Source organism: Lycorma delicatula, chromosome 8, assembly GCF_047948215.1.
Source record: "Lycorma delicatula isolate Av1 chromosome 8, ASM4794821v1, whole genome shotgun sequence".
In the NCBI taxonomy this organism is placed as follows: Eukaryota; Metazoa; Arthropoda; class Insecta; order Hemiptera; family Fulgoridae; genus Lycorma; species Lycorma delicatula.
Genome location: NC_134462.1, coordinates 111,158,944 through 111,175,655, shown reverse-complemented (window position 1 = coordinate 111,175,655; position 16,712 = coordinate 111,158,944). Strand labels below are relative to the sequence as shown.

General features: G+C 30.6%; 1 protein-coding gene across 4 annotated transcripts in view; it reads left to right on the top strand.

Moving 5' to 3' along the window:
• mr (anaphase promoting complex subunit morula) overlaps nt 1-16,712 on the top strand; it is a 66,578-nt gene that overhangs the window by 4,576 nt on the left and 45,290 nt on the right. For all 4 annotated transcript variants that reach the window (XM_075372634.1, XM_075372635.1, XM_075372636.1 and 1 more), the window contains 3 exons: nt 1,872-1,977; nt 9,242-9,380; nt 14,441-14,654. In XM_075372634.1, the coding sequence (XP_075228749.1) occupies nt 1,872-1,977; nt 9,242-9,380; nt 14,441-14,654 (459 nt within the window). The remainder of the gene's footprint in view (nt 1-1,871; nt 1,978-9,241; nt 9,381-14,440; nt 14,655-16,712) is intronic.

Below are 16,712 nucleotides of genomic sequence, written 5' to 3'. Positions count from 1 at the left end.
AAACATTGCCAACATTAAAGAAGGTGATAGTGGTTTTATAAACAGAATACCCAAATCTGAAGATAAGTTGCATACATGAAATTTGACGGAAAATTTTATGGATACTTCCCTAAATTTTCCATTTTACGTTTTAGGTGGAGGAAAGCTGAAATTTAGTGTAAAAAATTATATATGTTTCAAAAAAGTAATTTTTATTAATAAATCTAATTTACTGATTGGAAGAAAGATCAACAGGTTTTTCCAGATGGTCATAATACATTCACTCAAAACAAGTGAGAGGTTATGTTTGGACTGATGATATGGGTAAAAAACCCATTTCCTAAGGATTGAGTCTAATATTGGTGCATGCTCACAGTGTTGCTGGAAAAATTCAAATTGTACTTATGATAAATACTTTTTTGCATTTTTTTTAATGTTTACTTAAATAATTTTCAATTAATGCCTTTAAAATTTTTATTTTATTTATTTTTATTATACTCTCATATTTGTATTCTAGTTTATTATTCACATAATAGTAATTCTCACTTTTTAAACCAAACAGTAATCATTTGTTTTTATTTCATGAATTTTTATATTTGTTGAACACCTCTTTGATCCCTTAACTTAATCTTTCTTGAAAAATGGTTGGGTCATGGAACAACATAGCCTTTCTGATGTAGTTCATGATCTTAAGTTTTATCTCATTTTCCAAAAGGTCATAAAAATACAAATGATAGAAAGTCTTTAAAACTTTTTTAAAATTAAGATTCACACTGTAAAGAGATGATCTGTTATTAAGGCTGGAAAACCCACAACAGATCAACCTTTATATTGGACTCTACAGACCCTGCTTTTATCATGGTATTAGAAATATTAATATAAACAGTTCATTATCATGAACCATTTTTGGGTGCTTAACAGACTTTTTGAAATTATTGAGTTTGTAATAAAAGCATTTCTTGTTTTTAAGAGAGAAACATCAACAGGGTATTTATGAAAATTAATTCTGTTATCCAGATCACCACCTGGCACCACATGCCAGATTGTCTGTATGGGTTAGTTAAAAGATTGCAGATATAACGTATCATTTTGGAATCTCATATTCAGCTCACATGAAATAAATTTATAATTCTAATAGGTGTGAAACATGCACTCTCTGCAGTCTCCTCTGGAAAAATTAAGCAAAACCAATGTAATTTGACCTTCCCCATACATTTTAAAATTATAGCTTAGGTAGCAACCTCTCATGACTGAAGCAAAGGCCACATTACAAAAGAAGGATGGATGTTCATTGCAATATTTAAAAAACTATACTCCAGAAATTGTGAAGATTGTAGGGGCAGTGACCTTTAATTTTTTTTGTTTTAAAACTGCTTGTTGATAGTAATAATTGACAGCTTTGAAAGGAATGATATAAGCTTACATAAGACAAATCTTTCAGAAATGTTTGAGAACACATGCACCAAATAAGTGATCAGTAATTAGCAATATCTGGAATCATTTTTATAGTGGGATTTAATAATGGTATACAGTAAATCAATTTTAATATGAATGTTATGGCCTCTAAATATTTATTTGTAAGAATAATAATGGGATAAGCTAGTCTGGAAAAAATATTTATTTAAATCCCTTCAAAATGTTTTTGGTTGTTCTTCTAACCATCTTCAGTGACTCGTGCAACTGTTCTCACTTTAGCATCGGCTGATTTTACTGCTGATGGTTTTTATGAGTTAATCAGAAGTGTATTTTAATTGATTGAGAAGTGTGTGGTGAATGTGAATTGTGTCTGTGTGCAATTATAAATTATTATTCATTTAATTTTGTTAAAAGTGTGTTTGGCTACTATTATCTATTTTGTGTATGATTATTGCTACAATTTATTTTTGTCATAGATGCTAATGATTCAACAGAAGAAGTGGTTCAATGTGGAGGTTGTGGAATGGAAGTGGAGAGTTGTCAGTGTACCTATATTATTGATGTTTTCCACTCTACTAATCAGTGAGTACAATCTTTTTGGAATCTAATATTGTTTATAACATATTCATTGTAATATTATTTATATTTTATTTTACATTTTCATGTATCTAAATATCCTGAAAAAATAATTTTTATGCAATTTTTTGCTGTTGGTGTCATTACAATTATTAAATTTAATAAAAAGTACCCAGGGAATACTCAACTCCTTGGTTAGAATTTAAAAAAAAAATCATTATTTTGGCAATGGATCATTCTTTAAAGTAGAAATGATTTTCATTAAAATTTTTATAGGATGCTTTCATGTCAAGTGACCCAGTGTCAGTTGCGTTTTTTTTTTACTTCCAGTATAATGGGTGTTAGAAAACATATTTCAATTATTTTTATATTATATAGTTTTATAGATTTAGCAATTTTATAAGTTACTGCGTGTACTTTTTATGATAACTATGAGTTAGTGGTAAATGTTGTAAGTTATTAGTATTAAATGAAGATTTCTGATAAGAAGTACTGAATTGACTTTTAATTAGCCATGATTTTCATTACTAAAACATTTGTCTTTGGATAAATTAATATTCAAAATTTTAAGATAAAATGACAACAAAAAGTGTTTTTTTTCCCCCAAACTTTTAGACTCAAAAATCGTTAAGTTATTGAAATGTCACTAGTTCTTTTTTTTTCTTTTACTAAGTTATGAGTAGAAAATATCAATGGAATTTTGCATGTTTATCTTAAAATCCAAAAAGTTAAAAATTTTCAATTTTTATCTCATTTTGGGCTGCTGTAGAAAATGCAAAATATCAGTATTTTAGGGAGAACAGTAAAAATCCTGATTTTGAGTTTGTTTGGTAGCGAACAGTTCTCCAAAACAGGTAAAATGTAATCGTTTTGTTGCAGTTATCTTGATAAAATTAACAAAAATGTTTTATAAAACAACTAAAGTATATTTATTTCTCCTCTGAAGTATTAATAGAATATATCAATTATCTTTAAATACAGAATTACTCTAGATTTTGTATATATTAAAAACAAACCAAAACAAAATTTACACAGCCAAATGTTAGTGAGTTTTTGTTTTTTTAAATTATTTAATTTTAACAAATAAATATAACTGTTAGGAATCTTTTCTAAAACCAAAAAATCCGAAAAGTTTTAAAAATTATGATTACAGAAAATCATTCTGAAGATTAATTTTATATTCAGTAAAATTCCTGTAACTCAAAAATTTCTACAACTCAAGATTTATTCTAATTTCCAGTTGCATTGTGTTGTGTTATACAGAAATATAATTTCTTTAACTTGAACAAAAATTCTATAAGTTGAAGTAAAAAATGTGATTAATTTATTACAAAAAATTAAAAAATCCAAGTTTAACATTAGGCCTATATTACAGATCCTATTTTCAGTTCAGAAATATGAAACAAGCATGAATCACTTCCATAACTATGCGATAACAAAAAAAGAGGAAAATGAAATCTTATACATCAGCATCAGTATTCACCAGAACTTGTTTGTTATAAAATGTGTTGGTCAATGTGTCTTTATAACCATCTTACTTCGTATGCATAGTTTTCATATGTCTGTTTGGAGTTTTTGCCACTGTAAACAAGGGTGTTCTTATTTTGTATTAGAGAGGTTTACAAACAATTGTGATAAAAATTTATCTATTGGTCCATTGGACCAAATTTACGTGAAAATCTAAGTACTTTGAGAGATAGTTCAATCGTATGGATGTCAAAGCTAGTTTGGATTGGTTTAATAAGTTTAGATATGTGCAGAATAATTTTTTTAAATGTTTGTAGTGAAAGTGCCATTGTAAATGAAAACGTTTGTAATACGTGGATATACTTTATGCTAAAAAAAATTATGAGCACACAACGAATCGGACATTTTTAATGCTGATGTAACTGGTCTGTTTTACTAATGTTTTCCTGACAAAACTTTAAATTTTAATGGTGACAAATGCCGTGGTGGGAAACAAAGTAAAGACCACGTCACAGTTCTTTTAGGTGCGAACATGTCGGGTACAGAAAAGTTGAAACCTCTCTTAATTGGTAAATTGAAAAAACCATGTTATTTCGCTAACGTTAAATCTTTGCCTGTTCAGTATGAAGCCAGTAGAAAAGCATAGGTTACTTGTGAATTCTTTGAAAAATGGTTATTCAAATTAGATCATTATTATCATTCGAAAAATAGAAAGATTGTTCTATTTATTGACAACTGCCGGGCACATCCAAAATCGTTTTCTCAAGAATTGTTATCGATAAAATGATTTTGTTCCACCAAATGTTACCACTTAAACTCCAACGAATGGATCAGGGCATAAATTTTAAGGAAATGTGCAGGAAAAGGATTATAATGGAAACTTTACCAGAAATTAATCTTCTTCATTGTCTATGGGAAGATAAAAAAACTTGAAATGATGTGACTGAGCTAAAATTTGTTAACTGTTCTAAAAAAGCTGGATTTAAAAACCCAGAACAACCCGTTATTTTGTCAGAATGTGGACAAACTAGCAGTGAAAACCTTTGTTTTAGCAACAATAATGATAACTATGATAATGAATGGCAGTCAGCTATGTTTTGCAAGTATCCAGCGATGTAACTTTTTGGGATTATGTTTCTGTAGATGAAGATTTGGTAGTAGCTGATTATCCTACTGACAAAGATATTGCAATCAATACAATTAACGCAAATGAGAATGACCCCATAAAGACTCTTTCAACTGTAGTAATAAGCCCTCATTGAGAGCTTTTTAATGATATATCATAAGTGATATAGCTTGTCTAAGCCAAATTGGCACAGATCTGATGAACAGCATACCTGTATATCTTGCTGTCTAATGAGCACGGGTTTATAATACTACTCGATTAAAGACAGTACGTATACGGTAATACTATTGTTTATTCCAATCAATGAACAAATTCACGTCTTGTATTTATTAGTTAATAATTTAATCCTGAGTTTATATATTATTAAATTAATAATTTATTACTTTATTAGATATTAAAATAGATATGTTATACAATATTATGCAGACTAATCATCTGTTACTGATTAGTGTTTAGGCCCAAATGTATTTATATTGTATAGTTTTATAATTACATAAAATATCCAGGCCAAACACGCACCTAATTGATGTCTACTGTTTAACCTACGGTGTTCGGCCATTGTTCTGGGAGTGGTGAACATCTGTATGCTAGCCTAGGCTATGAATCATATGTAAGACAAATTTCTTTATTCAGGTTTGTATAAATAATAACCCAGTGATGTGTCATTCAAAATGAAACATTAAATCTCTATTTATACAAACTGTTCCTGATTCATTCAGAGACGAACTTGTTTTTGTAAATGATTCTGTTCTAATTAATACTGTATTCGCAGTTAAAACTTGTCCAGTTAATTGTGTATATTCAAAGTGTTGGGTAAAGTTAACAAAAAACACACAGCTAGTATTTGCCAAAAGAAATTGGACTTTATTGAAAGTGTAACAAATGAACTTATGTTATAATCATAATCTTAAAACATAACAGGAAATTATGAAATTAACATAACTTAATAATAGCATAACTAGCATAACTTAACATAGCAGCTGAATCAACAAATGAATAATGATGTTAAATACAAAAATACATGAATAAACATTTTTTAAAATACACAATGTAACAGAGCCTGAAAATAAGAGAACATAAAACACATTAATTTCAAATTAGATACTTAAGACATAACATCAATAGAAAGTGGAACTGGAAAACAGTTGCACTACTAACATATACTGTACTATGAAGATTAGCAATGAACAGATTTCATTAGGTTAGGAAACATTAATTACAATAATTTCAGTATAGAAGGCGTTAAATCACAATATAATCACATTAAAATAAATAATAATACAAATGGAGTTTATTTTGATAGATTAGAATTCTTGAGAATACAAAAATCACAAAGTCCTAAAACATACCAGCACATCAGGAGTAATTTGCTTTAGGTTAATTTGCGAGAAGTATGATGAATAGAGTGCATAAGTAGTAAAGAACTAATCTCGGCGATCAACAAGTTGCAGAAATAAATTATAGAGTTAATTACAATAACAAATCGTAATAATTAAACATGTAAAATAGGTAAGCCACCTATCATGAATGCAATTAAGTGAATAAATGGTTTTCTTTTAACTAAACTTGAAATCGTAAGGCATAAGGTATGATGAACTGAATGTTCCACAAATTTCAATGATAAAATCCCTGTTTAACGTAATAATGAAAATTGAACTTGCCTGTAGCACACAAAAAATATCCAGAGACGAACTCGTGAATGCAGATACATGAATACAAACAGTAATCCTGGGCGTAGTCCGCACTGGTGTATCAGGAATACAGAGGTGTGATGTGGTTTAGTGGTAGAATGATGCGTAGAATCTCAGATGTGTAGTGACGAGTTTTGAGATTCTGCTTGAATGAGAATATTATCACAAAGTTTGCAGGAGAGTATGGCCATAGGCGACTGCACTGGTGAAATGTTGGATCTACTCTGCCGAAAAGATGGCGAAAGAAAAAAGGGGGAAACCAGATCCAGGTAGTGGACAGGAGAGAGTGTGTGTAAAAGACAAGAGATGTGTGCATGTAATAGTTTGGGAGCGAAGGAATAACGGGTGTATGAAAAGGGTAGTCAAAAATAATTCGATAAGAAGAATGGACGCGGTCACTAGGATGACGGAGGAAGGGTCGAACACGAGAACAAATAATAAAACAGGTAGTTTTGACAAGCCCAACATACAAAACAAAGTGAAATTTAACATTCCTGTAACAAACCACGGGACCCACCCTAGCTTGGAATTAATTGAAAATAACGGAAACTTTACGCTAAATGGCGTAAACACAAAGAGTATAAGGTTATCGTCCAATTATAGTGTTCTTTGAGTTTCAATTCTTGAAAATAGTTGGAAGTCTTTAAGTGAAATTTTAAAAGTAATTTTTTCACGTCAAATTACTAAATTTTTGTCCAGTATTCTTATAGTAGTGAATTGATTTTATTATTTTGCATATTATGTCTAATTTACATGGAAAAGGCACTCACCACCAAGATAAAGAAATTATACACAACATTTTCTCCTGCGGCAGGAGAAGCTGCCGTTGCAGTTTGAATGTTTGTTAGTGATTTCAAAAAAAGTTGTAGAATGTTTTGCATCTGCCACAGGAGTCTCAAAAAGAACAGTTTAACAAGTTACGGGTGAAATAGCTTCGGAAAATAATTCATTTTTCCTCGCAAAGGAATGGGTCATGTTTGCACCCCACTCTTCAGGCCATTTATCATCACGCATATGAAAAAATTGGCAGAAACATCAAATTTTTATTTGAAGCTATGACTTTCACATAATCTTCCATATAACCATGAAAACTTGTAATGTCAAATCCATTCTGAGATATCGTCCTAAAATTATTTTTTACCTTTTAGTGCGTTCAATTTAAGAGTGATGTTTAAAAATTTTTTTTACATATTTTTTATTTTCTATTTTCTATGTTTTAGTCTTCATAAGTTTATACTATTCAACTGTGCTAGCACACACGTTTGAGCGTATATAACGAAAGATCATATAAATACGTTTTACGTTGGGTGAGTGCAATCAAAGCATAGGATCAAACGATTTAATTTCTGGATAACCAAGATCCAGTCGATGAAGTGTGTACTCGATGCATTAAACAGTTAGTGTTTGACCTGCTGATAACATACCGTTTGAATTGTGAAAATCAGACGAGCGGCTGCCAAGATATTACGGTGACATCCCATCGCACCCCTTCCCCAATTACCGAATGGCACCCCAGGGGCACTTGAAAGTATTATCATCTGACAGGTACCACTGGGAGCAGATGGGCGTATTGTTGAGGGGGTAGAAAAAATTTTTCAGAGCCCTAGACCGACTGTTTTCAAAATATTTGCGATTTTCATCTTAAAATTCAGATCTAGTTAAAAAGTACTAAATTTTCTCAAAACTTCAGTCACTACTGTACAGAATTTTTAGTAGTAACTGTATACCCTAATATATATCTCACTTAAAATTTCTTTCATTAAGAAAATATGCATATAAACGAGATTGCAAAGTTCAAGGGAATTTTTTTCACTTAGCAACTTAGGGGCATTTTAATGACTTGAAAATGTTGCTAAAATGTGATGTCATCGGGGGGGGGGGGGAACCTGTATGCAAAATTTCAGAGCGATTAGATAACTGGAAGTGCTTCAAAATTCGACTGAAAGGTTCCATACCATGAATCTCACATACATAGTCCAAGAGTGAGTTAATAAGAGTGGTAATAAAAATAAGTCAGCTAAATATTTGAGTATTGTTTTATTCGGTTACAAATTTATTTATTTTTTATATAAATGTAAGACTAAAAATAAATAAAAAATTTATGATGTGAATAAACATTAGTGTAAAAAATGATATAAAAGAAATTTATACTGCAAATTAGTATAAAAAAATTACTATAAGATGAAAAAAATTTATACCGTATAGACTTCATTTCCTTTTTTTTTAACTTTCACATCTTTCTTTTTCCTGTTTAGCCTCCAGTAATTTACCTTTCAGATAATACTTCAAAGGATGAATGAGGATGATATGTTTTAGTGTAAGTGAAGTGTAGTCTTGTACAGTCTCAGTTTGACCATTCCTGAGATGTGTGGTTAATTGAAACCCAACCACCAAAGGACACCGGTATCCATGATCTAGTATTCAAATCCATGTTAAAATAACTGACTTTACTAGGACTTGTTTGCTATAACTCTTGACTTTCAATCAGCTGATTTGGGAAGACGCATTCAACCACTAGACCAATCCGGTGGGTTTAACTTTTACACCTGACCACCAAGACATGTACTAACGAATTGGGATTTTCTGATCGGTACATTCCAGTGCCTACTTTTTTTATTTATAGTTCATTATTTTATGAAGAAAAACAATCACATAAATAAATAAAAAAAATATTATTAATATATATTTCACATATATATTGATTAAAGAAATAAATATCTATTACAAGTATAAAATAATAATAACAAGTAGACATCTGACCACCAAGAGATGTGTACTAACGAGTCGGGATTTTCTGCTAGTGATTGGTAAATTCCAGACTACTGGTGTTTTATATGCTAAGCTAAGCGGGATGAACATGCACACACACACACACACAGACAAGACAGACACGGACACATATACAAATGCCTTTTAGTAGGATGGGATAAATTTTACATATGACTTATCTTAGTTATATTTTATATTTTTTGTTTTTATTTTTAAGGAAATTAATAGAACTTGAATTATTGGAGAGATTGTCTGGAGAAGTCTTAACATCATTAATACATAAAAGAATTGAAAATCATGTGCAAGAAACCTGCAAAGGAAGTTTTGACACCTCGTATATTGCAACATTGGATGATGTAATAATGTTAATAAATTTTTATTATCCTATTTTATGCAATTTAAAAATAAATATTTATTTATATTTTTAAAAAAATGGTGTATTGAAATTAATTAAAAATAATATCTTAGTCACATTCACTCTCTGCAGAAGAGTTTCCTTAGTTTGTTCTCGTTTCATAGCATCCTTTTATCAAGTCTTTTAAGTTATCTAGGATTACACATTACATAAATTAGAAGACTTAGATTGTTATAAAAACATTCTTTCATGATGTTTATAACTGCCTGTAGGATAAAAACTAATATACTACCATTTCATTTAAGCTATTAGGACTTCATGTAGAATAAATTTACAATTACACACAATCATGATTGTGATTACAGAAATTTCTATTCTTTTTTGGTATTATTTATATATTTACTAACACAGTCATGTATTAACATATAAATGTTTTTGGTGACATCAGCTGCTATGGTCTTCAGTTCTGATTGTAAATGTAGAGTAGTAATTAGCACAGATAGTCAAAATCTGCTATCTTGAAAATTAAGTGCTGTCTTAATTACCTCACTCCAAAATAATTAAAAAAAAAATCATTTAGTTATGAGTGTTCTAACCTTCTTATCAGAAATGAATTGATAGAGTGGTTTAGGAGTAGGCAGAGGCACAACTCTTAAGATTAGATTTACCTGAGAAAGTTTTGCAACCATTTTGCCATGTTTTAGAAATCTTTTAATACTATTGATTTAATTATTCTTACCCATGACGGAATGGAGATGGTATGTGCGTTTGGGGTAAGAGGTTGTGTGTGTTTGTATGTATGCCTGTTACCATTTTCCTGAAAAACTAGTGGACCGATTTTGATGCAGTTTTTTGCATTATATAGGTATCACTTCAGAGCAGGTTCTTAGACTTATTTTACGGTTATAGGCCACCAGGTGATGCTGCAGTAGTTGTGTTTCCCTAAAATGGTTGGGCTGATTTTGATGCAGTTTTTTGCATTACATAGGTATCATTTTAAAGCAGATTCTTAGATTAGTTTTACGATATTTAGTTGCCAGGGGGCGCTGCAGTAGATACATTTTTCTAAACAGCTTTGTGGGTTTTTTTAAATTTTTAATTTTATTACTTGTCATGATCATAATTTTACACTAAACTGGATGAAGGATGCTTATGATTTGTTAACATTTTATATTTATTTTATATTCAGTAAACCAAAGAACTGACTGGTCTCTTCACAATTCCTATACCCATTAATGTATGTTATGCTTTCTACTATTAAAAAAAAACCTTGAAAATACCCTGTAACAGCTGAAAAATATGTATCCACAACTACTTTTGAATCGATGAGCACTGTGATTTTTGAGGGTCAGTGACAAAGTATAACCCTCTTGGATAAAAACAAGTTATGCTAGATCACAACTGCTGATTTACTGCTTTCTATATATTTTAAAAATAACTTTCTGTGTTACATAACAAGGTTAGGGGCTGACTACTCAACAACGTAATACTCTTCTTTTTGTTCCTTATAGGCCATAAAGTTTGCTCTAAATCAGATAATGTAGTAACACAATACCTTAAACAAATTCTCTTGAACTATTCAGTAGTTCAAAACGGAACTACTCCAGTATTGCCTGGAAAGATCAATAAGAATTGTGGTAAAACCTTAATCAGAGTAGCCTGTAATTAGAGTTGTTTAAAAACTTATGAAGTTTTTTGAAGAGCAAATATTGTTTCTATAAAGAAGATCTTTTAAATTATTTTTAAATAAATTGGTCTGAACATTTTTTAGATTACTAAGATTCTTTATTAAAGATGAAATATAGTAGGCTCTTGATAATCTCACACATATTGGGCAGCCCTGGTGTCAGATTACTGGAATTACCCTAATTTCAGTAGAATAACCAACAGAAAACGTGACATACTGTCATATGCATTTATTCATTTGAATAAATGATGTAATTTGATTAAGAAAATAATAATACAACTAACTACTTAACAGAAAAATAATGGTAAATACTCTTTTGGATTTTGCTTTAATGGATTGTTTAAAATTATTTTCTTGCAAACGTCATAATGTTAAAATATTGGCAGCTGCCTCTTCATCTACTTCTGCCCACTTGATGCAGACATTAAATGCACTCAAATGCATTCGTGACCTACATTACTAATTGATGGTGAAGGTGTCATGTTTTTGCTGTCATCATTGTTTTTGTCCATACAGCACATCTTCAATTATCTCCCGGTTGGTCTTCAATTGGTAATTTTCAATTTCAATTCTGATCAGCCATTCATTTATGTCATCTTGTGTCAGTTCTTCTGAATTGTCCTGACTGCATAGTTGGGCTAGCGCCTCCTTAGTGTTGTTTATTTCATCATCAAGAATGAAATCACTATTTTCGGATGTCATCGGTATTTGTTTGTTTTCCACTAGATTTTTTTGTTTTTCATATAAATGTAATAGGGGGATGAGTTGGCCACAAATTTTTTCAAGACCACACTATTGTTTTGGCAGGATTCTTTTTCCATGCTTGTGTGGATCAAACACGATGTCTTTATTTCATTTAAACATTTTAAAGGTATATCTTCTGATTTACTCATTACACTATACTATTGTAAAGAGTCTATTGACTCTTTTTGTCAATAAGGTTTTAACTGTTTGGATTACATTTTGATCCATTGGCTGAATGGTAGCTTAACATTTGGAAAGAAATAAGGCCAGAACATAATGATAAGAAATAAACCCATCCTTACTTTCTAAGTCTTCGTGATCTGAATGCCTGTATAGTTGTCTAAAAGTAAAATTTCTTTTTCTGGTAACTGTCTTTGTTTAAGGGTTTTTTTTACTGATGACAGGAAGTTCTAATTAAACCATTCAAAAAATACTTCCCTTGTCATCCATGCTTGGCTTTGACTTTTGTATTTTAAAGGAAGTGTTAGGTTTTTAAAAACCCTAGAATTTTTGGACTTGTCTATAACAAACAATTCAAGTTTATAGGAACCACTCGCATTTAAACAAGGCATAAACATAATTTCTGTGTTTCGATATTTTGCAACCTGGAGTGCTCTTTTCAGCACAATGGACCTTTTTTTTTTTTTTTTTTTGTAGCAGTCTCCAAAATAATCCACTCTCATCAGTATTATAAATCTGGTCAGGAGTAAGACCCAACTCTTGGACTGTCTATAAATCTTTCCTTATATGCCTCGATAGTGGTAAAATCACAATCCATCACTTGCACGGAAATCTTCTTTCTTCATCATTTCTTTACAGAAAAGATAGCTTTTTCTTTGATTTTGCCAGAAAGAGGAGTATATTTGGAACATTGATAATCCAAGCATAATCTTTCATTTATTTTCCATTAACAGGAACGTGCCAGATTTGAATGTTTTCCGATCACTTTTACCTGATTTTTTGTAAATCATTAATCGTTGCATGTTCACTTCTGTACTGTGAAGCTGTCACCAACTTTTTTGCCTTTATCAATGCTTTTAAGAATTTCTGCTTTTTGAAATAAGCACAGTTTAATGTGCTTACGTTTTTGTGGTTTCGACATCTTCAAAACTAAAAACAACAAAATTCAGATATGGTTTAAAATGCGAAAAACTGGATATTTAAGATAAGTTAAGCTAGCTACATTAAAACGAATATGACAGCTAAACACAGCTCATGATCATGCAGTACTGAGATGTGTAGTAAATACTGTAAGAAGTTTAATACTGGCAGAAGATGTTGGTACTGTACAAGTTGCCAGCCAGTGGCACCACATGCTTAACTGTAGACACTGTTGATAACATTATCAGTGATGATCAGACGTACTGTACTATAATATATTAGAGTACTCCATGTAACCACTTAAAACATCATGTTCACCACTCGGCCTTGGCGTCTCTCAGTTTTATCAGTTATGACAGTGTGCATAAAAGTTGAAAGTAAAAAAAAAAAGAAAAAAGTGGCATTACACAAATTGCCTTAGCAGTTAGACAAAAAGTGTTGGATTACTGGAGGTGTTGGATTATCAAGAGCCGACTGTAAAGAATTGTGAAGTTCTTTCTTGTAGTCTGAAATATTTTGGTATGAAAGTTAAAAATATTTGTCACCGGGTTTGATGCAAGTTAAGTTAGTTTAAGATTATTGATGACTTTTTCAGTCATTTTATATTAAAATTTTTTCATAAAAATTGCACAGCTTTAATTTTTAAATTTAAATTTTGTTATTTGAATCAATTTACAATATACAATATACAATTTACAATATATATATATATACGCATAGAAATGTTTTAATTTTAATTTACTAAAATTTAATATTTTTTATTTACAAGCATCAAAGATCTAATGGCTCTTTTTATATTATAAATACTCATTCTGACTTTTATGAGTAGATCCAAGATTATTATACTTTTATATTTGTAATGGCTTTATGTAGACTTAATAAATATTTTGAGTAAGTGTAGTGATTGATCAAGATGCTTCAGAAAAAAAATACTATGGTTTGGTCTTGCAATAAACTCATTTTGATGTTGACATCTAACAAGTCTAAAAATTTTATACTGTGGGCAACAGAAATATTACATTATAAAAGGGAATGCTACCTCCACAATTATTAATGATATTTCTACCTGAGGGTATATATTGGAGTAGTTTTATTCACATTTAAAGTTAGGTAATTACAATCCATTCAATGAATGATTTTTTGATGAATAAACTGTTATTGCAAAGTTATTAAATCCTGTTAACTAATTATCTTTTAATATAAAGTATCTGTGAAGAGAGTAACAATGAATGGAAGATAATTTTTAAATAAATATTAAGAAAAGCTGTTGGAAGCAGAAATGCTGTCTTGTAGTGAATTATATCCACATTACTTTTCAATTCTTTTCATTCTTACTTTTCATTCCACTTTTCATTTCCAGAATGTTACTTCCTGAGGCATAAGTGCTGTGGTGTGTTGAGTTGTAAGGGAATGTACTCTACAACTGGACTCAAGGTTGCACAACTTTGGATTTATTTAATTTTAACCTCTTATAGTATGATTATTTCTAAATATTGTGGTTTTAATTACTTTTTTTTCTTTTTATAAAGTGGTTGAAGACAGTGGTAATGAGTTGGCTTGCAAGGATTTACAGCAGTGGAATTGATGGTGGAGGTGATACTTCAAATTATTCTAGTAAAATTGCCTTACAGTCTTCACAAATGGCTGAAGTTTCTTTGAATAAATTTAAACAAAAACTTCAACATCTTTTGTATGAAACATATACTAGAACTAGAATTGAACAATTATTTAACATCATTATTGGTAGGAAATTTAAATTAATGTTTTCAATTGTTTGCATTATTTGTTATACTTATTTTGATTTGTTCTAAACATTTATGAAATTGAATGGATTTCTTTATGAGCTCTAGATACTCATCATGATCTCTTATTTTTTTTTTAGAATTCCTGTGACTTCACTCAATAAAGCACTAATATTATTGCACAATAATATTAGTGCAATTTATTTTTAGCAGGTTCGTTAGAAATGGCATATTTTATTTGCAAAAGCTATGCTGAAGCAGTGATATTCTGATAAGAGTATTTGCACTATTGAATGTTCTTTGACCAATCAACCTGTTACACATACTTTTTGGTTATGATGCATTTTATTTAGATTTTCTTTTTTTTCATTGTGTTAGAATTTTTAAATTTGACTTGTATAAATAATGATAACATTTTTTATTTTAAAATTGAAAACGTACTGTTTCTTGTGTTAAAAGTATGTATATTTTTACTTTCATAAATAATCTGTTGTTTTGTGCCACATTATCTACTGTTAAATTTTAATAAAATAAGTGTGCTTGAAATTTTTAAGAGTTCTAAAATGTTTATTTTTCAGTCTTGTAATATGAAGATTTCTTTCATTTTTGGAATGTTCATCATCAGTTTTAATAACTGATGATGAATCTAAAGGATTTGAAAGGCCTTATTAGATTGAAGGTAAAATCAATATTGCTTTATATATGTGTATCTGGTGGTTTATAAATACTAATTATAATTCAACACACAGGACAGTTTGTTCAAAAAATTAATATATATTTTCTTTTTAGTATATTTTTATTCTTAATAATCTCTGATGCCCTGGAGTTGAGTGGTTCCTCAATCATATCCTCTAGTGTACGAGGTGGAGGTGGGGAAGATTTTGAAAAATGGGACGTCACAAATGACAATCCAGAGAGTTGCTCGTGTGGGTTCCTTTAACAGGGAGCTTATTAAATGGCTTTTCGCAAGCTTAAATGGTACTCCTGTTCGTAAAGGCTAAAGTTTGTGGACAGTTGCTTTTGGAGGGATCTCACTAATGTTGGTTTCCCTGGCTGCAACTACCGACTTCTTATTCATCTTAGTTAGCTCTGTGATAGTAGCTGTGAGTGAAACAACTTGATCGGATAACATCTGAACAAGCTTTTTTTATTTGCTGCAGGAACTACACTATTGATTGCCCGCATTTTCAGTGGCTTATCTTGATGTGGCAGCAGCAAATGAGACTGTTTAACCTGGTTATCAGAGTTCAATGTTCAATGATGCTTTATACTCTCTTTGTGCATCCAGAAAAGAGGCAGCTTCTGCTCGGTACAAATTGTTAGAATTGCCTTTTCTTAAAAAAAGTTGGGAAATCTCAGTAGCGAGCTGAATATGATCCATTGCAGTTTGCACATTTTTTATCCTCTTGGCAGTTACTATCATTGTGACCTTTAGAAAATCGAGCATATCTTTCAGTTTTTGAGTAAGATGTAGTGTGGTCATACTCTTGACATTTGAAACATGGTCGTGGGTTGGGGATGAAAGGTCGTACTCGAACTGAAAGATAACCTACTTTTATTATTTCTGGTGGTATGGGAAGGTTGAATGTTAATATAAGAAAGTGTAGGTTCTTCTATTCTGCTCTGGCATTTCGTTATTTGTTTCACTTCTACAATACCTTGAGGACAGAGTTCATCTGCTACCTCAGTAACTTCAATCTCTAGAAGGTACCAGCAAAAAATTACTTCACGGCTTTTATTTAAGGTTTTGTGACATATCGTACTTAAGTTGATACTGCCCATGTTTGTAAGACGTAAGAGAAATCAACTTTGTTCATCGTTAAAAGTTTCAATTAGTATTGATATCTTGAATTAGTCTCATAATTTCTTAATGTTCTTGGGTGAACCACATGATTTTGTTACTGCTTTGTTGATTAGGAAAGACGAGACCTTGTGAAGGGACCTTGTGAAATAATCTTCCTGATTATTTTGGAGAACTACAAATCTTATATTTTTAAACTGTGGATGGCATGTGTCACAATTTACATTATCTTCCAATGGACTGTTATCCTCATCAAGA